We start from the raw sequence: 23,308 nt of genomic DNA on the forward strand, positions 1-23,308 counted from the left end.
TTCGATTCGAATGACACATAGGCACATCATTTGCTACGAATCCAATTTCTTTTTACGCACGGACATCAGTGGCATTTAAGCAATAGGCGTGGCCAACTGTCCTCGGAGCTTGAGGTTGACATCGACCTTTCTCACCATTGGCTCTTTTTCGGCCAAAAAAGCCCATTGTGACTCCTTCTGTCTGCTCTTAGAAGTTTTACGCCAGTTAAAAAAATGGTATCACTTTCTATACTTTTACCATTTCTCTTGGCATCCGTTGTTCAAGCCGCCAAAGCAAAGAAGTCTGCGAATAATCCCCCCAGATTCCTAGTCAGCTTTAAAGATTGGTACAACCCCAAATCCAATCCAAAGGAATGGGAAGCAGCCTTTGACAAAGAAAGGGCTGGAATTCTTTGGAAGTTGACTGGATACAATCAGTGGACCAAAGTGCCCAACAGGGACGAGGGATGGGTCTGGAGCACCTTGGACGAAGTGGACTATTCTTTCGCACAGGAAATACTGTTGGAGAGAGGATACGAGGAACGACAGGCTGTCTTGAAACCATACCATATTTGGTTCCAGCCCAGTGATAGAAGCTTTCCTACAGCCTGACCGGTCAAATTCATGAGTCTATGTGGAGGAGTGCCAAAGGTACTGCCGAAGGCAACGAACGCATATTCCATTCACCACTCGGGACAGGCCCGAATCGGGAACCGCCACAGCCCGTGGTCTTTGGTCGGCGACTTGGTCGATGAGGACTGCCAAATATATAAATGAAGCATTTGAATTCCCCGGTGGTGGAATGAATGCAGTCTCATAATGGCCTCAGGGATGACGCGACCCAGCGCGGGTGGTAAATCAGACTCCGGAGGGTTTTGGTCGAAGAAAATGGCTAGAAAGGTATGCCAACACATTCACAGTAGCATTTAGTATTTCAGATAGATAAGCGGATTACTGGCTTTTTTTCTTTTTCTTCTTTCTTTGGGCTTCGGCCTTGGTGAAGTAGTGTCGGTGTTTATTTCTGCCTATGCTCAATACTACTGTGCGTATCCTGCCGCTGTCTTGTACGCGTTTCCTCAATACAATAATTTGCTAACCCTCCTTTCTCGCTGGCTACACTCCCCGAGATAGCAAGCAAAAGCCTTCTGGTGACTATCCTCGTGGTCATTTACGGAACATTCTCTATTCCGGCATACGCGCTGCCGCTGCGGGCACCCACTATGGAAACCTTCAATTGTCTGATGACTTTTCACGTCGTGTACGCCTCCTGAACATTGTCTCCTACCATCTTCATACCTGGCGGCCGCATGGCTGATTGTGGGCTATGCCATGGCTCATATTTCCCCCGTGTGGGGCTGCATTGGCCTGTCTAGCTCAGTTGACTTTGACTTCAAGGCAAGTGTTCTCTTTCTCCATCTTTGTTGATTGGCGACCTTTGCTTGTGTACAATGAACCACAATTACTGACTTTTAAAGTTCTAAGCAGTACCGGTGGGAGTTCTATGTCCCAAACGTCATATCCGGTCTGTCTGGCGCCATTGTGAACTCGGCTTTTCGTGTCCAGTACTCGGAGTTGGTACTGAAAGGCAGCGAGGTCGAGTGGTTTGGCTTGCAGGTAGTCTTGTCGTGCGCCACGGTACGTGTCCATTTCCTATTGTTCACTCCGAGTCCAGTAGCCACCGATGTCCTCTTCACCACAGCTGACATGGAACTCTCTAGGCATGGGTCAACTACGTCGCGAATGCACCACTACAAAATGCAACGAGACAGCTGCGCTCCCCCTCATCATCTGCCTGGTCTTTCTGGCATTACCGGTGACATTGGAGCTGTGTAGGACCTCTGCTTCGTTGTTCCGTCGTGACAGAGAAGCTTGGAAGGAGCACGAAGAGACATTGGTGAGCGGGGTGGGTGGGAAAAAGACAGACTGGGGAAGAACATAGAGCGGGTTGGGGATCCACTGAGTATGGCTGCTCTCCGCTGTGATAGTGACGCGACGCTCTCTCAATGTTCATGCCAGCACCGTTTGACAGCGACATTTTGATCGCCGCAGCAACTGAACAACAACACCTGACTACAGGTGTGGACATTGGTCGGGATCACCGTCCTGGGAATACTTCGGCGGGGTTGTCTTACGCCGAGGAGTCGGGATTACGCCAAGTGCTACGTTGTATTTCATATGATGTACAGGTTCGGCCATGCGGCATGTTCAGCCTTGCCGTTGTGAGCATCGCCGAGACAATAAATGGGCAGAAGGATCTGCCAAGGGAATCCCAACCAGGCACTCAATGGCCATCGATGACGTCTTTGTTACAACCATTAGCTACAGATCAGGCTGAAGCAGTAGCATGTTGAGTCCGAGGTTCCGAAATTCACCACTGCTGAGTTGTATATAAAGAGCTGCGGCTCACCCGACCATATCTCCATGTTTTCGAGAGATATCAGCATCCTTTGACCTAGGCCTAAGACAGCATCAACAGCCACGATACCACAATGCAATACAAAGTGAGTCAAAATGTCTACATCTATCCCAAACATTCACCCAAGATGTGCTCAAGCTAAAAAGGTTGCATCAAACCACAAGACCCTCGCCCCGCTAGCCATCCTCCTCAGCCTCGGCGCCGCCCAGTTCGACGTGCAGTGCGACCAGACGCAGCTCTTCAGCGCACCGCGCGACGCCTTTGACGCCTTCATCGACCTGATCCCCGACGGCGAGTGGCAGGACGACGACGGCGTCGGCTTTGGCCGCAACGAGGGCGGCAGCCTGATCTGCGCGAGCGCGAGCCCCTGCCCCGGCTGCTCCGTCACGGGCGAGCAGGTCCGCGGCATGCTGCGCCAGGGCTACGACGACTGCGACATTGGCGGCTCCGGCAACGACGCCGGCGAGGGCCGCTTCTGGCAGTACCGCGTCGACGACGGCGACACCTCCATCCTGGCCGGCGGCGGGCCCTGCCCCGGGACTTTTGGCGTGCCGGGGACGTCGGTTGCGGTCACGGGGAGCTGAACAGCGGGTGACTTATCGAGTCGAGGACACGGCGGTAAGGGAGAAGCCTGAGGGTCCACAACGCACAGGTACTAGAACTAGACCTAATCTAGACTTACTGCCACAGTGAGCGCAGCTTCCGTTGCTACAAGGCCCAAGACAACAGTAAATAGCTCATAGTCTTGGCAATTTCAAGATTTAGAACGATTATCACCCAGTCTTCAATCTCACAGCAAACTGGCACACACCATCCTTGATACAGTAGAGGTCCTCGGATTCATGGCGTCCGTAGTTTATGGATCTGACACCTGTGGTTCCTTGACCCTTGTCAGGACACAGGGTTGCATAGGGCCTCGGAGATTGCTCTCCTATAGGCATATAATTCGGGTCCGCATACGACCTCATCTTTTAGGGTTTCGTGTCTCTATAGGTCAGCTGCAACTGCTAACGTTGCGTACCCCCTGTTCGGCACCCCCCCTGTTCGGCACCCAAAAATAACAACACTTTTATTTTTATCCTCCAACTTCTATTATAAATATCTCGATGAATCTGTCACTTTTGGATTTACTTTTTTCTGATTTTAATTCTCCATTTTCCAATGAAGCAATATACTGAAAAACAGCTTATATCTGCAATTAACGACGTCAATAATGGCAATCCAATTGCAAAAACCTCCCGAAAATGGGGAATACCTAGGTCTACACTTCAAAGTCGACTTAAAGGTTCTCAACCTTATAAAAAAGCACAAAGCCCTTTTCAAAGGCTTTCCACGGAACAGGAAAAGCATTTGGCTGATTGGGTACTTACCCAAACAGCTTTAGGGCTTCCGCCAACGCATTAAGAATTACGCTTTTTTGCCGAACGAATTCTTCAAGCCGCCGGAGAGACAAAAGGCCTTGGAAAACGTTGGATAACTCGTTTTTTGGCTCGTTATCCAATCCTTAAAACCCAAAGGCCCCGTCGAATAGATAACGCCCGGGTTAATGGCGCTACTACGGAGGTAATTAAATCTTGGTGGCTTTATATTACGAACCCGGTTATTAACGCTATTAAACCGGAAAACCGTTGGAATATGGACGAAACCGGTATAATGGAAGGCAAAGGATCTAATGGCCTAGTATTAGGGCTTAACGGGATCCGGCCGTTGCAACGAAAAGAGCCCGGAACGCGTGGTTGGACGACTATAATCGAATGTATATCGGCTACGGGCGTTGCCCTCCCTCCCCTCGTTATATTTAAGGGAAAAAACGTACAACAACAATGGTTTCCCACGGATTTAAGCCCTTTCGATAATTGGCAATTTCATGCAACCGAAAACGGGTGGACAAATAACCAAACGGCTATCGAATGGTTAAAAAAGGTGTTTATTCCGTATACCCAACCTTTAACCCCTGAAAAGCGGTTATTAGTTTTGGATGGCCATGGATCACATATAACGGACGAATTTATGCTTCTTTGCTTGCAAAATAATATTCAACTCCTATATTTACCCCCTCATTCGTCACACGTTCTTCAACCATTGGATCTATCGGTTTTTGGGCCGTTAAAAGAAGCTTATCGACGTCAACTTGGATTTGTTAGCCAATTTTGCTGTTCAACAGTTATTGGAAAACGAAATTTCCTACTTTGTTATCGAAAGGCCAGATTAAAAGCATTTATAGCAAAAACCATTCAATCTGGTTGGCGTACAACGGGGTTATGGCCGGTAAACTTGGTTAAACCACTTTTAAGCCCTTTTTTGTTAGAAAATAGCAACGCCAACGTTATAAAAGATAAAAACAACGGTTTGCAAAGGGATAAAACACCGGAAAGCCCAGCCCAAAAAATTAACGACCCGTCTTTACTTATTTGGAAAACCCCTAAAACGACCCGAGATATCCGACTTCAACTGCAAAAACTTTCCCAATCCAACAAAACCAACGCTACTTCACGTCTTTTATTTGCAAAAGTCCAAAAAAGCTTCGAAGCCAAAGATACCCTTTTGGCTAGCGCCCAGCAAAAAATCAGCTTATTGGAAGCACAACTGGAGGCAATACGGCCGGTTAAAAGGAGGAGGGTGGTTCCGGATCCAAACGAGCTTTTGGTTAACAAACAGAACATTATTGGATTGCAGGAAAATGATATAGAAAATTTGGAACCTTTAGCTGATGAAGAAGAGGTTAATGAACCGGAGAAGCGTGAAAACGATTGTATTTTTGTCCGTTGATAATTTTATATTTAAATCAGTTTATAAAAGTAGGCATTTCGTTGTTAGATTTTCAGGGTGCCGAACAGGGGGGGGTGCCGAACAGGGGGTACGCAACGTTATTGCGGTAATACAAATAGCCGGATCGTTCTTCGCATTCGGCCAATTGCAGCTTGGGGTGGCGGTCGGCGCCTGTCCTCAACGCTTCTAGGGCAGATTGCGTTATCGGGTCGGATTCGTATCCGGCGTCTAGTAGCTCTATCAGGTGTCTTGGCAATAGGGGTTTGTTTTGGCGGATTATGGGTTGTAACCGGGTGGGGCGGGCAGGTAAATTGTGTTCTTTCAGTACGACTTGTGTTTGGTGCTTAAGTCGTTCATCCCCCTCCTCAGGCATATTCTCTGACCTCCTGGTTAGTGCGTCGGGCTTCGCTCCTTGTTTCCCGGGTCGGTAGGTGATACGGAAATTAAATCTTGACAGGAATTCGGCCCATCGGGCTTGTCGGCGGTTGAGCATTTTCGTCGTCGTGAAATATTCCAGGTTGCGGTGGTCCGTAATTACTTGGACCGGGGACGACGTCCCTTCGAGTTCCGGGCGCCATTCTTCAAAACAGCGGATAATGGCTAGCAATTCTTTGTCGTAAATCTCGTAATTGCATTCGGTAGCTGTGTGTTTTTTCGAAAAGAACGCGACGGGGCGGAGTATTCCGTCGTCGCCGTATTGTGACAATATTCCCGCAGAAATATAATCGGAAGCGTCGGTCTCCAGGATCACATCCTTTTCCCAATCGAAGTGCGCCAGTACGGGGGCTTCGGTAAACTTTCTCTTCAGCAGTCGGAAGGCGGTTTCGCAGGCGCTATTCCATTCGAATGCGACGTCTTTCTTGGTCAATCTCGTCAAAGGGGCTACGATCTTTGAGAAATCTCGGATAAAGCGCCGGTAAAAGTTGCCAAACCCCAAAAATGCTTGTACGTCAGTAAGCTTTTTGGGTGTTTGCCAGTCCAGGACAGCGGTGATTTTTTCAGGGTCCATTTTTACGCCTTCGACGCCGACCAGCAGGCCCAGGAACTTGGTTTCCGTCACGAAAAATTCGCACTTCGCGGCGTTGGCGTATAGCCCGGCTTTCCTCAGGGCTTCCAGTACAAGTTTCAAATGTTCTTCGTGTTCTGTTCGGGTGCGGCTATAAATCAAAATGTCGTCCAGGTAGGCTGTACAAAATACGTCTAAGTATTCGCGCAGGGAGTCGTTTATATATCTCTGGAACGTCGCGGGGGCTCCCGTTAGCCCGAAAGGCATGACTAGGCTCTCGTATAAGCCGAATCTCGTGCGGAATGCCGTCAGGTATTCTTCCCCCTTTTTAATCCGAATATTGTTAAAAGCGGAAACGATATCGATTTTCGAGAAGAATTTCATGCCGGCCAGGTTGTTCAGGGTCTCTCGGACTAGCGGCAGCGGGTAACGGTCTTTTACGGTAATGTTATTCAGCGCGCGGTAATCCACGCAAAACCTCAACCCTCCTCCCTGCTTCTTCACGAACAAAACGGGCGAGGCGACGGATGACGAACTGGGTCTGATAAACCCTTTTTTCAACTCTGCGGTCAGCCATTCCTTAAGGGCTATCAGCTCTTCGCGGGACATGGCGTACAGGGGGCCGAACGGCGGCGTTTTTCCTTCTATAAGCGGGATATGGTGGTCGGACGGTCGGTGTGGGGGCAGCTTCTCGGCTTCTTGCGGGGAAAATACGTCCGCGAATTCCCGGATTGTTTCGGGCAGGGTCGGCCCGTTCCTATTTTGGGGGTCGGCGGCTAGGACCTCATCAATCTGTTTCAAGGTTACGGCGTACAGTCGGCAGGATCGGCGGCGGGCGTACATGCTCGCGGCTTGCAGGGAGATAGGGGCGATATCCATTTCGCGGAGGGACGGCGGTCGGTCAGCCTGGTACTGGGGGCGGCTTTTTTTTGGTACGGCGTGTAAAGCTTTAACCTTCTCCGGTTTGTCGGGCATATTGCAGTGTCGGCGGCAATAGTCGCTGTCAAACGTAATAACGTGTGACGCGAATCCAATCGTTGGATCGTGCTGCTTTAGCCAAGGCATTCCTAGCACAATGGGGTAGTGGGCTAGCTGTGTGACGAAGAACAGCGCGTTTTTCTGGATGTGGTCCTTGATTCTCAATTGTCCTCGGACATAATGGGTGCACTTCCCACTTTCGGCGGTCCTTCCGTCGAATACTTCGATGTCGAATGGGTTTCGCAGCGGATACATTTGTAGTTGGCGTTCTTCGGCCCATCCTTGGTCGAGGAAGCATTTTCCTTCCGCACCGCAATCGGTGAGGGCATAGGTTGGGAGGTTTTGGCCCCCCACTGTCAGTTCGGCAGGCAGGATCATCAGGTCGGATCGTTGGTTATATTCCTCTTCAACGGGGAACCCGTGAACGGCGGCGGCAGAGATGCGGATCGCCGGCGGTCTATGCGCGGCCTTGGCGGCCTGGGGGCGACTTATCCCAGGCGGGCTCCGTTTTTCGAACTTCGGCTGCTGGAGCGGCTGGCGTCCGAGCCGCGGCGGGGGTTTTTAGGGAGTTTGGTTTGTATTTGGCGCGGGGACCTGGACCTGGACCTGGATCGTTCGATTCCGGCCTGGTGCAGCCGCGTGCGGCGGGTATCCGGTTCCGGGCATTTGGCAACGAAATGTTCTTGGGATCCACAACGGTAACATAGCATGTTTTCCTTGCGGTTGTGGCGGCGTTGGCTGCTCAGGTCCATAGGGTCGTTAAGCGGGAGCTCCGCGTTTGGCTTGGGGGCGGCCCGCGGTATATCGGGTTGGGTTCGGGGAGCCGCGCGCGCGGGGGGCGCTGCGGCCCGAGGGGTACGTGTCTGTCTATTTTTATACTGCTGGTGCTGGCGGTAGCGGTTATCCAAGCTTTGCAGGTGTCGGGTGAATTCGTGGTATTGGCGAGATGGGGCGGGGTTGTGGAGGAGCATGTCCTGGAGCTCTTCCGATATTCCCTGGAATAAAAGAGGGGGGAGGGCATCCTCCGGCATTTCTCCTTCCAAAGACAGGCGTTGGAACTCCGACAGATACTCGGCGAAATCTACGTTCCGCTGCTTCAGGGCATATAGTTTGTTTTGTGCGTTTTGGACGTGGTCGGGGTCCCCGAATGCCTCCTCTAGGTATTGGAGGAGATCCGTATAGTCTCCGAATTGGGGTGTGCCTCCGACCATTTTGGGCAGGATCAGGTTGTACGCTTTACCGGACAGTCGACCGGCTATATAAATCAGGCGTGATTCGGGGTTGGGGAAGCGGTCTTTGTTTGAGGTCATCTTCCCCCGGATTTGGGTGGCGAAGCGGCGGAGGTCGGAGCGGGCGCCCGTAAATTTATCGGGGTCTGGAAGTCGTTCAGAAAGGCGGGCGGAGGCGGGATGTTCGGAAGCAGGCGGCGGAGTCGTTCCCATAGGAGTAACCATAAGGGGTTCAACAGGCGTGTTGGTAGTTGGGGCGGGGGTGGTTATGTGTACCGTGGGTAGCGTTACGGTCCGAACTTCCTTCAGTTCGGACCGTGTTTTCTCTAATTCGGCGAAAGCGGCATCCCGGGAGGTTATGGCGGAGGCCTTTTCCATGGCCATGGCCAGAATGTCGGCCTGCGCCTTGTCGCGGACACGGTCCGTTTCGGCGCGGGCGCCTTGGGTCTCGGCGCGGGCGCGTTGGGTCTCGGCTTCCTGCATTTCTAGGCAGGAGTTCAGGCGGACGTTGCTATCGTGCAATAGTTGCAGCTTTTGGTAGGAATCGGAGATGTAAGACACCCATTGTTCAGGGTGTCCTTGTAGGTGTTCGATCAGTTCCTCGGTCGAATCGGTTAAGATCGGGGGTTGCAGTGACGCAGGCATCGCGGGCACCTAATGAAGGAGCTACGTAATGTCACGGGCAGGCAGGGCGGACAGGTAGGTGCGGGCGATCAGGTAACAGGACAGAGTATATTGGCTATCTAGTCTTCCAGGTACAGGGTAGCAGGTGGTTGTTGACGAAGACGTAGCTCGAGGAGCTACATATCGGAGACTGCAGAGATTTCGCGTAGATATACGCGCGCGAGGCGCTCGGCCCTCGCGCCTTCACGTGACAGGGGTCATGACTAAGCGACAGCCCAGTGGCTGTCCTTCAGGTCTGTGACACGTATTTGTTAATAAATTATTAGCCAATTTGGTAAATATAAATTCCCAAATCGGTTATTTAATTATATTTGGTACCGAAATTAATATCGAAAATAACGCCGGTTTTAAAATTTAAAATAATATCGCATATTGGTTTTCCGTTAAATGCAACCGTATTATTTGTAGCAATTTGGTTCACGAAATATATAAAATAACAAATAACCTGGATTTAAATTATATATTTGCACGGACGTTCGGAACAATTTATGAACAAATTAATTTACCGAGCCCAAAATTGGTAATTTGCACGAATTCGAAATCGCTGTACAAATATTTGGTACGGTTAAATACTATTTTGGAAAAAAAATTAATAATTAATATTTTGGCGATTAAATAATTATATAAAAACCGTACAATCTAGGAAATTAAATAAATTAACGGATTTAATAATCCCGCAAATATAATAACGAAAAAATACCCCAATAATATTTTGGAAAAATTAATTTTTGCGAACAAATTCCGGGTACGTATAAAAAATTGGATTTAACGTAATAAATAAAAAATTACCAGGGAAAATTACGAAGAAATTTAAAATATAAATAAAATATAACGTATAAATTAATATTTGTCACGGCCAGGGTAAGCATAGCACGGAAGCTAGTCTATTGGCGCCTATCGACGAAGATTCTACTCTGAGGAGAGGAAAGGAAACAAACAAAGTTCTGAGCTTGACGCGACGTCGATAAAGGTATCACCCTGGTGGGTCGTTGGTCCAGGGTCAGGGTTAGGGTCTGGTGATCTCATGGTCCAAATGTCACACTACCCCCTTCCAAACCTCGTATGTCGACGCAGGAGATCATGCGAGGCTCTTGTCAAGTTAACCATGTCGTCGCTTTTTCCTTTTACCGTTTAACTCTCCATGCTCCGCCACGTTATCCTCCTGATTCGGTTCGTCCAACTTATCCTCGGCAGCGGCTTTTATCCAGATTGCCAATCGCTTCGGCGGTCCTGCGGCATCTTTGTACTTCTTGTGGAAGTCGTCAAGGGCTGTCGCTGAATTCTTGAAGTTTTCAGCCGGGTACCACGTGTCGTCTGGATCACATCCTTGCCATGCGACCTGGTATTGCAATATCTTACTCCGGCCAAATAATCGGGACGCTAAAACTTTATCGACCACAAACTCTGGTTCTCCGTTGATCTCTTCTGGCGGAGGCGGCTCTCTTTTCTGTTGTGGTAATGGGTCCATTGCGGCTTGCGGAGGCGGTCTGCGTGGAACAAATTTTTTCCTTTAAACGATTCAGGTACGTCCAAAACATAGCTATATCCTCGTTCTTCTAGAATCTGCCATGGTCCGGTCCACTGTGAATCCAATCTGGTCGTCGGTGCGGTCGTCGGAAACCCTTTTTTCTTGACGAAAACATAGTCGTTAACCCCAAAATCTACTGGTCGCCGCTTTTTGTTGGCTTGTTCTTCCTGCCTCGCCTGCGTTTTTAGCGCGTTTTGGCGAGCCAACTCTTGGACTTCTTTAGTCTGGCGGACGATCTGCAGCGCTTTTCGTTTCTGGTCTGAATCAACGGTCGTGGTTGGCAGGTCGGTGGACAGCGGGTTTCGGGGTTCGGTCCCGAGCACTACCTTTAACGGGCACATACCAAGGCTGGAATGCCACGCGGCGTTGTGGGCAAAATCCAAAGCAGGCAAATGTACGCTCCAACTGGTCTGGTATTTGTCGATATAAAACCGCAGCTTTTGGTCCAGTTCCTGGTTGGTTATCTCTACGGCACCTTGTGTTTGAGGGTGCAGGGCGCTGCCGTGTCGGTGTTTAGTACCCGTGAGTTCATTTATCGTCGCCATGAATTCGGAGATGAACGGCCCGGCGTTGTCGCTAATCCAAACGAAAGGTAGTCCTAGGAAACGGTATAGGTATCGGTAATATCGGGAGGCCAGGATTTCTGCTGTGTCGGTCTTCTGTCCTGGGATGGTGGCTATCAGGCGACTGAACTTGCAAACGAACACCCACACGTAGTCGTATCCGAACTTGTCTTTGGGCATGTCCTTTCCGTCAACTGCTACATGTTCCCAAACGTAATTCGGTATCGGTAGCGGATGCAATAGGCCCGGGGTCTTGTCGTGTCTGCCTTTATTTCGCTCGCAGTCGTGACAGTTTTTGATGTATTTCCGAATGGTTTGACTCATGCCCTCCCAAAAATACCGTCTTTTGATTATTTGTATCGTCTTGTTCTGTCCTGCGTGGGCGAATATTTTGGGCTCGTGAGCTTCACGGATCAGAGCGGTCCTTAAAAAAATCTGTCCGTCTAAAGTCGTTTCCGGGACGACTAGCTTTCCTTGGTGTTGGCCTAGCTTTTGCTTTTCGTTCTCTTGTCGTATTAGGTCTACCAAATCTGCGCCGCTCACCACGTGAGCGTTTGGGTCGGCAGTGCTGACGGCGGCCACCGTAGGTGTAATCTTCTCAGGTGGGATTAAAATCATTGTTCGTTCTTCTTTTTCCCGAGCTTTAACTGTTGGAAGGTCTGCCGTCTTGCGGGACAGGGCATCGGCGGCTATATTGTCTTTGCCGCGGCGGTACTGAAACGTAATGTTGAAGTTGGCCAGGAAATCTGCCCAACGCACCTGTCGAGTCGAAAGGAGTCGTTTTGTGGAATAGTAAACTAAAGCTTGGTGGTCTGTAACCACGAAAAAGCTTGTCCCTAACAATTCTGGTTCGTAATGTTTCAGCGTTTGAACCACTGCCAGCAGCTCTCGGTCTTGGATCGGGTATGCGCGTTCTGCTGGGGTTATCGTTTTTGAGAAATATCCCACAGGCTTCCATTCTCCACCCGGTTGCTGTTGCCAGATTGCTCCGCCGGTCGCGTTGCGTGAGGCGTCGGTTTCTACCTTGGTCGGTCGGCCTGGGGTAAAAAATGCCATAACCGGTGCATCGCAGGCTAAACGTTTCATTTCCTCAAATGCTCGCCTCTGTTCGGGGCCCATAGCGAATTTGGCGTCTTTCTTCAACAGTCGGTTTAACGGCTCAGCGACGCTGCTGGCATGGTGGCAAAACATTCGAATGTAATTGCACAATCCCAAAAAGGAACGCACGGCTGTTTTGGACGTGAGGTCTTCGAACTTCCAATCGCTAATTGCCTGCAGTTTGTCTGGATCGATACGGATGCCCAGACCTGCGTCCATAACGATGCCAAGATAATCGACCGTGGTAACGTTGAATCGAGACTTTTTAATATCTCCCTGGAGGTCGACTCGGCTTAATCGGTAAATAACCTCTTCTACTTGGTCCCAATGTTCTTCTTCGTTTCCGTCGGAATAAACCAAAACATCGTCGGCGTATGCGCTGGCGAACAAGTCCAAAAGTTCATTTAGCTGAGCGTTAATAAATAACTGCCACCAAACTGGGCCGACCTTTAGCCCAAAGGGAAGCACCTTCCATTGAAAGGTGCCCTGTCGGGTGCGAAAAGCAGTGAGGTACTCTAAGCCAACCGCCATACGTAACCGGTTAAAAGCTCGAATAATGTCGATTTTTGTAAACCTCTTTGCATTGCGACAATTAAAAATAGTTCCGTTGACATCCGGGGCTGGTACGAATCGATCTTTCAAAAACTGGTTAATCCATCGGTAGTCGGTGCAAAAACGGCGTTCTTTGGAGTGTGGTTTAGGTACGAACAGGACAGGCGCTGGGTCGGCCTGCATACAGGGTTCGATAAACCCAATGCGCAGCAGCTCGTCGACTGTTTCCTTTTCGAGCGGCAGGAATTCCACAGGTGTCCTGTACGTCGGAGGCGATCCTGTTTTCGGCTTGTCTAGCTCCAAAATTACATCGTGCCCTGGGCGATGTGGAGGCAGGTTGGTGGAAGCTGCTTTCGAAAAGAATCCCTCCAGGTGAGCGAGTCGGGATGGCAGTTTGCTTCGGACCAGTTCGACATGGTCGGGGTCTTCATCTTCCGGGAACGGGATTGGTTCTCCCTTGTTGGTTTTCCATTGGTACGAACGGCCGACGGCAGATAGGCTGATGGCGGGTTTTTCGGGTCCAATTTCTAACGTGATGGGCTGCGTGGGTATTGGGCACGATTTCCATCGCTTTTGTCGGGGGTCGGTGTCCAGTTTGTGTTGAAGGGCGGCTATATTTACAACGTCTCGGTCCTCACCCAAGACGACCGGGGTCGTTGGTCTGGGTTCTAAAAAGGTTGTTTGGCGCCACGGTCGTCGAAGTATTTGCACCCTTTTGGTTTCCCGTTCGAATGCTCGGTCGCGCCGCTCTGCATCGGCTTGTGCAACCGGATCGGGCTTGTCCAACATGTTCGGAAGTCTAATGGCTGGCGAGAATTTTGCCAGCGACGGTGTCCTTTCAGGCCATGCGAACGTTTGCGTTTTCGGGTGGATCCAAACATCCTGTTCAACTAGCCAATCCTGCCCAATAAACATATCATGCCCACTTTCCGTCACGTAAAACATTTGGTTGCTGAACCGGCGTCCATCGATTTCCAAGGTCGCTTTTAGTTTGTGCGTAATGCGTCCTGCGTCCTGTTTGCGGTAGTCCGACAAAAGTAGCGGGGTTTTTAACCTTTGAAGCCGGGCTCCTAGCCGTTCTGCGGCTTGTTTAGCGATTGCTGGGCTGATCAAAAGAGAAATGTCTGCTCCGGTGTCACAAAGAGCTTTAACTGATAGTGCTACGCCATTAACCTGTATCTGAGTTCGAATAATGAAAGATTTAGGTCGTGGGTTACTACCAATTTGAGCTATCGTAGACATCTGGACCACCGAGGAGGCTTGCGGCGGTCTCATTCTTTTCCCGATTCGTCTGTGGTTTCCGAATCTAAGGTACTCGTCTGTTGCTTTTGCTTCACTGCTTTGACATCCCTTATTCTCTCTTTTTCGGGACAATCTTTGGAATTATGGCCACCCCTTCCGCACATGAAACAGGTGTTGGCATCCCAATGCGCCTTTTTCTCCTCATAAGTCAGTGAGCGACCGGCCTTAGCCATCGTGATTGGTTCCGTTCTATCCCCTTGATAATCTTTGGGCTTGTAGCGCGAACGGACTTTCGTCGAAGCTGTTTTCTGCCTGCTCCGGGTCTCGTTCTTCGTGCTGGTCTTGTCGGTGCTCTCTCGGTCTTTGCGCCTTTCTTGTGCCAGTTGGTTGCTGTAGACGGCTTTGGTAACGTACTGGCAAAACGTCTCGTAGTCTATGTCGATGTTCTCACTATCGTGCAGCAGACGGTGATCGAGGTCGGCGGGTATACATCCCCACAAGGTTTGCTTCCAGTCTTCTTCCCGAACCTTTGCTTGCTGGGCTAGTGAATTAAACGTGGCAATAAACTCGTGGATATCTTGGCCCTTGCCTAGCTCAAACTCGTGTTTCTTAAGGGCTTCTCTGGCAGCTATGGACTGGTTGGGGTCGTGGTACATGGACTCTAGGATTTGGATCATCTCGGCTACTGATGAAAAGGGGCGTGTAACTGAGACGTAACGAGTAATCATTGCTTTCTCGGCTTTGTCCTCGAGCAAATTCATCAGGTAACGCATCCGACTTTTCTCAGTCCTAAAAATGGCGACATCTTCTTCGAATTTGTCGGCCACCTTTATCAGCCAGCTATCAAATTGCGTCTTGTCTCCTGCGAACTTTGGGGGTGAATCGGCTCTGGCTTTTGCTTTGTCATTGTAAGCAGGGTTGATGCCGCCTGTTCCTTGGAACTCGGTAAAGGCTGGCCAAGCGGCCATCCCTTTTGCTTTGAAACTCGTTCCGCCGAATGCACTTTCCACTGATGGCTCTCGGTGCCTTAATTCTCGGTAGGGCCTGGGACTGGGTGTGTCGTTTCTCAACGCGTTTCTTAGCCTAAGTATTTCCGCTTCTAGCCTAGCGATCTCGCTGGCTGGGTCGTTTGCGTCGCCCATCATTCTGGGGTTGTTTTCTTGTGCGTTCACGTTGAGCTCCGGGGACCGCGAAGAAGATGCAACTTCGATTTCGTCCTCGACACTGGACTTGGTGCCTGGGCGTGAGTCTGTTTCGCTTTCTGATCGGGTCGGGTCGTCGATGGGGCGGTCTGTTTGCTCCGTCTGGTTCGTAATTAATCTTTGTGATTTCCTGCTCGCAGGTGGATGGTCCTTCAGCCTGGGCATAGGTCGGATCGGTCGTGGTCGGGGACTGGAATTGACGTTCCTGTCGAACTCCGGTCGGGTCGGGTCTGTCGGGTGCGGATTTATTTTCGTCGCTCGCCAGCGGCGTAAAGATAGGTTGTTGCGCCTTATTTGTTAATCGCTAGGCCAGCGATTCTTTAGAGAGTAGAATTGTGTCACGGCCAGGGTAAGCATAGCACGGAAGCTAGTCTATTGGCGCCTATCGACGAAGATTCTACTCTGAGGAGAGGAAAGGAAACAAACAAAGTTCTGAGCTTGACGCGACGTCGATAAAGGTATCACCCTGGTGGGTCGTTGGTCCAGGGTCAGGGTTAGGGTCTGGTGATCTCATGGTCCAAATGTCACAACGTATAATTTTGTCGTTTTTGGCAATAACCGCCAAAAAGCGGACGGCAGGGGGACGGGCGGGGGCGGGGGCGAGGGGCGGTAATAATAAAAGCACGTTTTATATATTATTATTAATTTTAAAAAATCAAACGAAAAATGGACTAAAAAATTACGTATTTTTGTTTATGGTTTTATTAACCCGCGAAACGGGTCCGGAAATAAAACGTAATTTATTATTATCGGATAAAAAAATCCGGATTCGGCCGGTAAAACGCGGACCAACCGCAAATAATAATTTTAAAACGTTAACGTTTCGAAATTGGGAATTTTTGGCGGCGCGATCCGCTAAACCGGAAAATATAAAATTAAATATTTTTTAAATTATACTAATAATAATATACCCATCAGGTAGTTATTGGAAATGAAAGACGTATTTACGGTAATGTAATAAAATATAAATTGGAAAAATAAAAAGAAAATTTATAAACCCAAAAAAAAAATATTATATAGACGGATTAAAACGGAATCGGTATTTATTATAATACAAAATTACTATTTAATATTTTTATTATAATAATTATTAATAATAAATTAACCGTTTACGTATAATAATAGGTTTTCCATTATTATTAGAAAATAATAAAATTATTTAAAAAAGGCCGGAAACGGTTATTTTAACGTATTTGTTTGCAACGTTAAAAAATTACACAGTTTCCCAAATGCGGTTATTTTTCCTTTATTATTTTATTAACAATTATTTACAATTTTATAAAAAAATATATTTGCAATTAATATAAAAAATAACCTGTATTAATTTATGGGCAAATATGCGTGTAAAAAATTACGTGTTTAACCACGTAATTTTATAATAGGTAAAAAAAGTTTCAACCGATTTTGACAAATATATAAATAGTTAAAAAATAAAAATTAAATTACGTTTAATTTGTTATATTATTTTTACCGATCGCAGCGATTATACAATTCCTATTAACAGAAGTTTTCATTTTTGAAAAAAAGATTTAACCAAGTGACGCAAACTGGCCAATGGAGATTATTTTGAAAAATCGATGAAATAATAAAAATTGTGAGGATCAGGCCCCTAGACCTACCCTCAGAATCACGTGAGGATCAGGCCCCTAGACCTACCCTCAGAATCACGACTCGGCTCCACACCGAGCCAGGGATCGGACAAGGATCCACTACCTCCGGATTTAAGCGCGTCTCTTGAGCGCGTCGACGATTGTAATTTCTCTCTTCTCTTCAGTTTAGAATTTTCGTCGATAGCGCCTAATACACTGAGGTTCTCCAATGTATGCCTGGCCGTGACAAAAATCAAAGCTGTTGCAATGGGTGCAATAATAAAAAGTTTGTACAAAATAACAATTAAAGGTGGAAAGCTGTTACTTTATATATTAAAATATACAGTATTAGAAACCGAAATATATCAATGGAAAATATATTATAAGTAAATTCTTAAACCATCTTTTTATAGAATTCGAAAGAGATATGTCGCGTACTAACCCACCGCAACCAGCCCCAACGTCTGGCATTTAGAACTTTAACAAAATATTTAGCCACACCGAACTTAAATGAGGCTAAAACCAGCTAAATTAGCTATAACGGTTTTAATTCCGCGTTTTGCTAGAAATATAACACCTATTTATCTAATATAACGCGTTTTCCTATTTAAACGCAATTTTGCAACGTGCATAACACTTTTTTGCTTCAATTCCTTAGGATTAAACTGGTATTATACGGAATTCTGTTCGATTATATTAACCCAGTTCAATAAATATATTCGTTTAAATAAAATTATAGAAAAACAACGTTCACCACAAGATATATTATATTTTTATTAATATTATATAATATTACTTTGTCAATATGGGGATTCTGTGAAACTATTCGTCCACCCTTTTATTCGGCCCCTGGTTCGGCGTGGGGGTGTTTGGTAGTAGAGTTGCTAATATTTATCGACAGGAATTATATTTTAAATGAGCAAAAGGAAGCAAGTAAAATTAGTAGATTTAATGCAAAGTAAATATAAAATATAATACTGGGAAGTCGATAGTCAGGAATTAATTACTTATAATTTTAATGCCTGGACATGACCGTTTATGCTACTATAAATAGTTGGAGTATATATATATATATATATATATATATGTTTATATATGTTTATAATATGAATGTATTTGTTAATGCTTCACCAGCTAATCGTGCAGTACGTTTCATTATATAGTGCGGTAAACGAGATGAATTTCGGCCTCCGTTCAGCCTTGTTCACCTATTTTTGATTCCTTTTATTAGTTTCACTCCGTAATGATAGAATATATCAAAATCGTAAAAATATACGGATGCCACCATTGGCGCCAAAGTTGCATACTTCCTCAAAGATTGAGCTGAGTTGCCTGAGTTGCCGGCATGTGCGAGTGGAACTTGAGTCGAGTGGGCGATTCGTACTAGATAGATACCATTGCTCCGGTAGGCAAAGTTTCCAGGGAAAACGAGTTCTAAGGAAAATGCGTCCAGCCATATCCGTGGATTTAGTGGGGATGATCTTCTAGGAGCAGCATTTTATTGCATCTTTTGCTCTGTTTTTCCACGCTTCATGTGGTTCCCATCGACCTTGTCCTTTGAGGGACAGTTGCACGCAGACGATGTAGCCAGCAGGGCGTATCAAAAACGTGGATGGAAACCCGGTTGGCAAAACCAGAAATATTTCAATCTGGTTTTTTTCTTTTCTTTCTTTTTTTTTGTGAATTGAATTGAAGGCTTGCGACATGGGAGTTACTATTTGCAACTGGCGCAAGCTCTTTTGGTAGCCATCTAACCGTACCTAGATATGTCGCGTAGTTCTGCCCCACCGGGGCCGGCGAGGGTCCAAGCTGGGGCTCCGAATGGGCGTTGTGCTCCATCCTCATTGGGCGAATACTTGCTCGAACCAACGCAAACCTAAAGCCTGGCAAATCTTGCCAAGACCATTGCGTGCACATGTCAAAGACTTGTTGACCCTACAGGTGCGCGGCGATCAGAGACAACAAGACGTGCCTCTCACAATAGATAAAAAGCTCTCCAATCCCGGCTCTTAGACTCTCCACCGAATTGGGTCACATCGTGTTTTTTTCTTACGAATCACGATGAAAATCAGCTTGGGAGGTTAAGTATCGCGGACGACCCGGCAGCTACTCCCTTTTGGCATTTCTTTCTTCATGTGTCGTGCGCCCAGTTGTCCAATCGCTTGCAACGGGAGCCAGAATCAGAAGCGCTGCGTGGACTCACGTCAGCACGCAACAACACGACCATATATAAGGACTTGCCGACCAACCTTGCATCAGCCGAACCCGACTGTTGGACCCGTGCCTGGAACCCTGACGATGCAAATGCAAGACGAGGACCCCCATCAAGCTCAGTCGATGAGCATGGGCGGCATGACGATGGTCTTCTTCAGCTCGCAATCCACGCCGCTCTTCTCGCGGGCCTGGACGCCATCCAGCCCCGAAGCATATGCCGGCACTTGCATATTCATCTTCCTGCTCACCATCACCCAATACCTCCTCATCGCTGCCCGAAACGTTGTTTTTGAGGAGTTTGACGATCAGATGACCGCCACCTCCTGGAAGACCTTGCAGGAACACAAGACCCAGGCAGCCGCCCCAACCAAGGACGACGAGGAAAATCGATGCCTGAGCCGTCACGAGACTGTCACCAGCTGCTTTCTCTCAGTTTCCACTGCTGTGATGGAACAGCAGCGGCGCAGATCTCGAACGAGCATTGTCACGGCGCGCGCTGCTACTGAAGTTGTCATTAGCGCAACGGGTTACTTGGTGTAAGTTCCAGCTAAAGATTCAAGAGCCAACCCCAAAGGTGTGGACCACGATGCAGTAAACATGTTGCCTGGTTGCTGCTGGCCCTCCCAGGCCCGAACTAGAACAAGCCTAAGCTGACCATGTGGCGCTGTGGCTGATTTCCAGCATGTTGGCAGCCATGACGATGAATGTTGGATACTTCCTTTCCGTCATTGCTGGTGTGTTCTTCGGATCATTGTTTTTCGGTAGATTCGGGGTAAATGACATCAGTTCTTGTCACCATTGAAGCGATTTGGGGTTTGTTAGGCGATCCATCCATCGTCGCGGCCTGGGGGGGTTTTCTCTTCAAAGTTCAGGCTTTGTGTACATATATGCCTCTTGTGGCATTTGTAGCGGCTAATTCAATAATTAAGGAGAGCATGCGAAACTACATCAAGCCGAACAACGCAATTTTGAAATATGAAATATACAGCTGATCCCGCATGGCGGCAACGACGGCGGAGATTGAAGAGCGGCGCGGATAGGTAGGTAAATCCGTCTTGTAAAAGCGTCACTTTTTCGATATCCCTCAACCCACAGCACAAGAATTGCATTCAATTGTTGGCGCGGTGAATTGTTTCCGGCGTGCAGTTGCGGAACGCGTAGGCAGCCGTGCAGGCCTTGACATTAAATCGTGCTCAAATTGACTCACGCGCGTCATAGCCAAACCGCGTGTGGGCCTGGATTTGGGCCAGATGTAGCGCCAAGAATTGCGGCAGATAAGGATGAACGTGTGCTATGACTGAGTTTGGCACTGTGATCTGTCGTGTACCCTTCGATTACTCCTGCGATATTCTCATCGTGCTGGGGGTGTTCCGCGTCCTCAAATCTCGACAATTTATTGCTTGGCATTAATGATGTTTCTCCAATTCTGTTAAGCCGCATCCTTTTTTCATCGAGTTTTGCTACAGCACGGCCATGGCCGCCGACCTTGGTTGCCGTACTGCGGCTGTCCAGTTCTCAACCGACTTCACCAGTCCTCAACAAATCAGTCCTAGATCCCGGTATTTGAAGGATAAGTCGTCAATGGCTACGGCTCGCGCCTGGATCACGGTGAGACTTTGTTTATTGTGGACATTTTAGTTACGAAGCAAAATAACTGCCGGATGTTTGTCATACGAAGCAATCTTTGGGTACATTAGTCCTGTTTGAATAAGTCACGGGGGAGCTGGTTTAATGCCATGCTCCCTATTAAGACCCTCGCTCCAACATCAACCAGCATTACGTGAAAAAAAACTGTTCCCAGCTGCAGTTGACACTTGGCTGGATTATTCCGCTCTCCTCATTTACCATGGCTGAACACAGCCACATCATGGGCGACCGGACTGGGACAAGACACACAGGGAGCCGCGTAGAGGTGGCTCATGGAGTTCTTCGACGGAGCGCACCATCGCCTCCCAGACTGCTACGACAGCATTGCCGTAGCCTTCCTCGACTGAAGTCCGAGTGGAATGCAGGTCGTATACGGAGGCGGAAGAGAGTAGCCGAAAATCCCCTAGCTCTGCCTCGACCCAATCCACCATCCCAGCCAGGCCGTAGTCCGTTCGCCGATGAGGATGTTCCTGGAACCGAAAATCTCTATGGGGAAGCAACAAAAGAATCTTGATCTCTAGCTCGTGGAAATCTTGACTTCATTCAGCGCTACATTCAAACGAAAATAACTTCCATGGCCTCGATCAAAAATTGCAACGTCAGCCCTCCAAACCCGCAAATTTCAGCGCGGCCGTCCTCCCACAAGCAGATTCGCGAGGCCCCGATCGAAACGGTCAATTGTGAAGCCGATCTGTCCAGTGTGGTCTGGATAGCATCGCCTTGCGACCTGGCCACTTTCAGCGTCGGTACTAGCTGCCATACAAGACCCTCGTGATTTTCCGACTCCTCGGCCGGGAAGACGGCGCCTGCCAGTACCGAAGACCCCGCCGATGATATCAGGAGGATGATTGGGCGTTGTCCGGAAGTCAAGTGTTGGTGGAGTACACCAATGTTGAACTCGCCGTTTTGGAAGCTGGAAACCGAGGTGGTTGGCGTAAATACAAAGCTCCTAGGAAGAATTGCCAAAAGCTGAGACAGGCTGGCGCTGTTCAGAATAGCCCCTGTTGGCAAGCTTGTGTGCTTTGGCGGTAGGAATGTCTGTTCTACCCAAAGGGCCATGTCCTTTGCGTTGAAAGGATTAGTCGGCTTCAAGTCGTTGGGTTCTTCGATGGGCGAGCCCAAGTATCCTATATTCAGGAAGAGATTCGGCTGATGGAGAGGAGTTAGCTTGCATGTCAATTTCAACACAGAATAACCTGTCCAACGTACCCCTATTGCATTCGTCGCTGCTTCAAACGCATCCCATTCGATGTCGGAACTTTCGTCGGCATCGGCGGGCAAAAAGGCGCCAAGAACGCTGTCGACTGCCATATCCAAGCTCTGGTCTGCAACAGGCTCCCCGGCTAGATAAAGCTGGAAATGAAGCGAGAGTTTGAGCAGGGATTTGAATTCACTTCTAGGGATAATGCCGCTCATATTCCGAGATTGCGACGAAGGGAGATGCTGGACTGGGATGATAGGGTCACCATGTCGCACAACCGTAGGGTTCCTTTCCCAATCCCGGGTTTGGTTCGCCTCTTGCACCAGCTGGTAAGCCCGCAACAGGTCCTCGTCATCGGCATCGGTCCGCGATTCGGCTGCACCGGCAGCGGCTACCTTGGCGACGGACATGGATTGGAACAAGACGCGATGGGCCTACCTCTGAGTTTGTTGCTCTTCGGCGGCTTCGGAGGCGGCACATTGATCGAAGCGGAGCCATTTCCGGTTGCATTCAAAAGACATGACGACGATGGCGACCAAGGCCGTGTCGACGGTCAGCGGACGGGGTGGGGCGTTGTGGTATGGGAACGATCCGAGGCGCGCAAGGGAGCGGTGCAGGAGCGGGATGGAGTTTTCGAGGTCGGGCCATAGCGGTTCCGGGACAAGGGTGCGGAGAAACCGCGATAGGCTCGATTCATCCCATTCCCCGGCGGCTGATGGCGTCAGATTGAACTCGGCAGAGATGTTCAGTAGCCACTGTTGATCTCTGCGGTTGAAGTATAGACCTCGAATGAGGGTTTGAAAGCGTGTAATGAAATCGTCTTGGGGCGTTGCGAATGGCGAATGTGTTAATCTCTGTCAAAAGCCCGTCGATCATTTGAAGCCAGCAGAGAACTCACCGAATGTTTCCACTGTGGGCGGGGCCTCTAGGGCCTGCGAGAAATATTGCCCCATGATTTTTGCCTTTTGGAGATCAATAGGGGCTCTTGAATTGTGAAAGACTAAATGTAGCAGCGAAAAAAAGAAAAAGAAATGAAGAAAACAAGAAAGAAAAAGCTTGTCGAATTAAACGGCGAAGCTGATCACTTTATAGAAATGACGGTAGGGCTGAGCGACGTCAGCATTTGACAGGGATGGCTAGAGCGGAAGGATAAAGTGGGTCTCATCATTCTCATGCGGGCTGCCTCCTCCTTCGGTGGCGTCGAAGTAGACTGTAAAAATCAAATGGATTCAAATGCCCAGCGAAATATCTCAAGTTACAAACAAAATCAAGACAACCATCACAAAACCACCGTAGCTAGCTTCCACCTTTCACCTATACTTTGATAGCGTTGAACAAGTTCTCTGCAAACGTAATACAGTTGTTGTCGTATGCGTTGTACGTTTTGTGTGTCGCGCAGTATGCCTCTCCT

At 48.5% G+C, this 23,308-nt stretch overlaps 6 protein-coding genes across 6 annotated transcripts; 3 read left to right on the forward strand and 3 right to left on the reverse strand.

Moving 5' to 3' along the window:
* Positions 1 to 867: 867 nt before the first annotated feature.
* MGG_16083 (uncharacterized protein) lies at positions 868 to 1,796 on the forward strand (the record flags this gene model as incomplete). Its single annotated transcript, XM_003708997.1, has 3 exons — positions 868 to 879; positions 1,465 to 1,614; positions 1,698 to 1,796. 3 exons carry the CDS (start codon positions 868 to 870, stop codon positions 1,794 to 1,796), a joined length of 261 nt encoding a protein of 86 aa, XP_003709045.1.
* A 694-nt stretch (positions 1,797 to 2,490) lies between these two features.
* On the forward strand, positions 2,491 to 2,979 carry MGG_16084 (uncharacterized protein; the record flags this gene model as incomplete). The annotated part of the gene is made up of 1 exon (XM_003708998.1): positions 2,491 to 2,979. One exon carries the CDS (start codon positions 2,491 to 2,493, stop codon positions 2,977 to 2,979), a length of 489 nt encoding a protein of 162 aa, XP_003709046.1.
* A 13,750-nt stretch (positions 2,980 to 16,729) lies between these two features.
* On the reverse strand, positions 16,730 to 17,306 carry MGG_16085 (uncharacterized protein; the record flags this gene model as incomplete). Its single annotated transcript, XM_003708999.1, has 3 exons — positions 16,730 to 16,740; positions 16,903 to 17,094; positions 17,282 to 17,306. 3 exons carry the CDS (start codon positions 17,304 to 17,306, stop codon positions 16,730 to 16,732), a joined length of 228 nt encoding a protein of 75 aa, XP_003709047.1.
* A 1,827-nt stretch (positions 17,307 to 19,133) lies between these two features.
* Positions 19,134 to 19,589, forward strand: MGG_02283 (uncharacterized protein; the record flags this gene model as incomplete). Its single annotated transcript, XM_003709000.1, has 1 exon — positions 19,134 to 19,589. One exon carries the CDS (start codon positions 19,134 to 19,136, stop codon positions 19,587 to 19,589), a length of 456 nt encoding a protein of 151 aa, XP_003709048.1.
* Positions 19,590 to 20,914: 1,325 nt separating this feature from the next.
* On the reverse strand, positions 20,915 to 22,307 carry MGG_02284 (uncharacterized protein; the record flags this gene model as incomplete). Its single annotated transcript, XM_003709001.1, has 3 exons — positions 20,915 to 21,166; positions 21,267 to 21,845; positions 21,906 to 22,307. The coding sequence occupies 3 exons, from the start codon at positions 22,305 to 22,307 to the stop codon at positions 20,915 to 20,917; spliced, it is 1,233 nt and encodes a 410-aa protein (XP_003709049.1).
* Positions 22,308 to 22,331: 24 nt separating this feature from the next.
* On the reverse strand, positions 22,332 to 22,850 carry MGG_14592 (uncharacterized protein; the record flags this gene model as incomplete). The annotated part of the gene is made up of 2 exons (XM_003709002.1): positions 22,332 to 22,717; positions 22,796 to 22,850. The coding sequence occupies 2 exons, from the start codon at positions 22,848 to 22,850 to the stop codon at positions 22,332 to 22,334; spliced, it is 441 nt and encodes a 146-aa protein (XP_003709050.1).
* Positions 22,851 to 23,308: the final 458 nt, after the last annotated feature.

Source organism: Pyricularia oryzae, chromosome 1 (genome assembly GCF_000002495.2).
Source record: "Pyricularia oryzae 70-15 chromosome 1, whole genome shotgun sequence".
Lineage (NCBI taxonomy): Eukaryota > Fungi > Ascomycota > Sordariomycetes > Magnaporthales > Pyriculariaceae > Pyricularia > Pyricularia oryzae.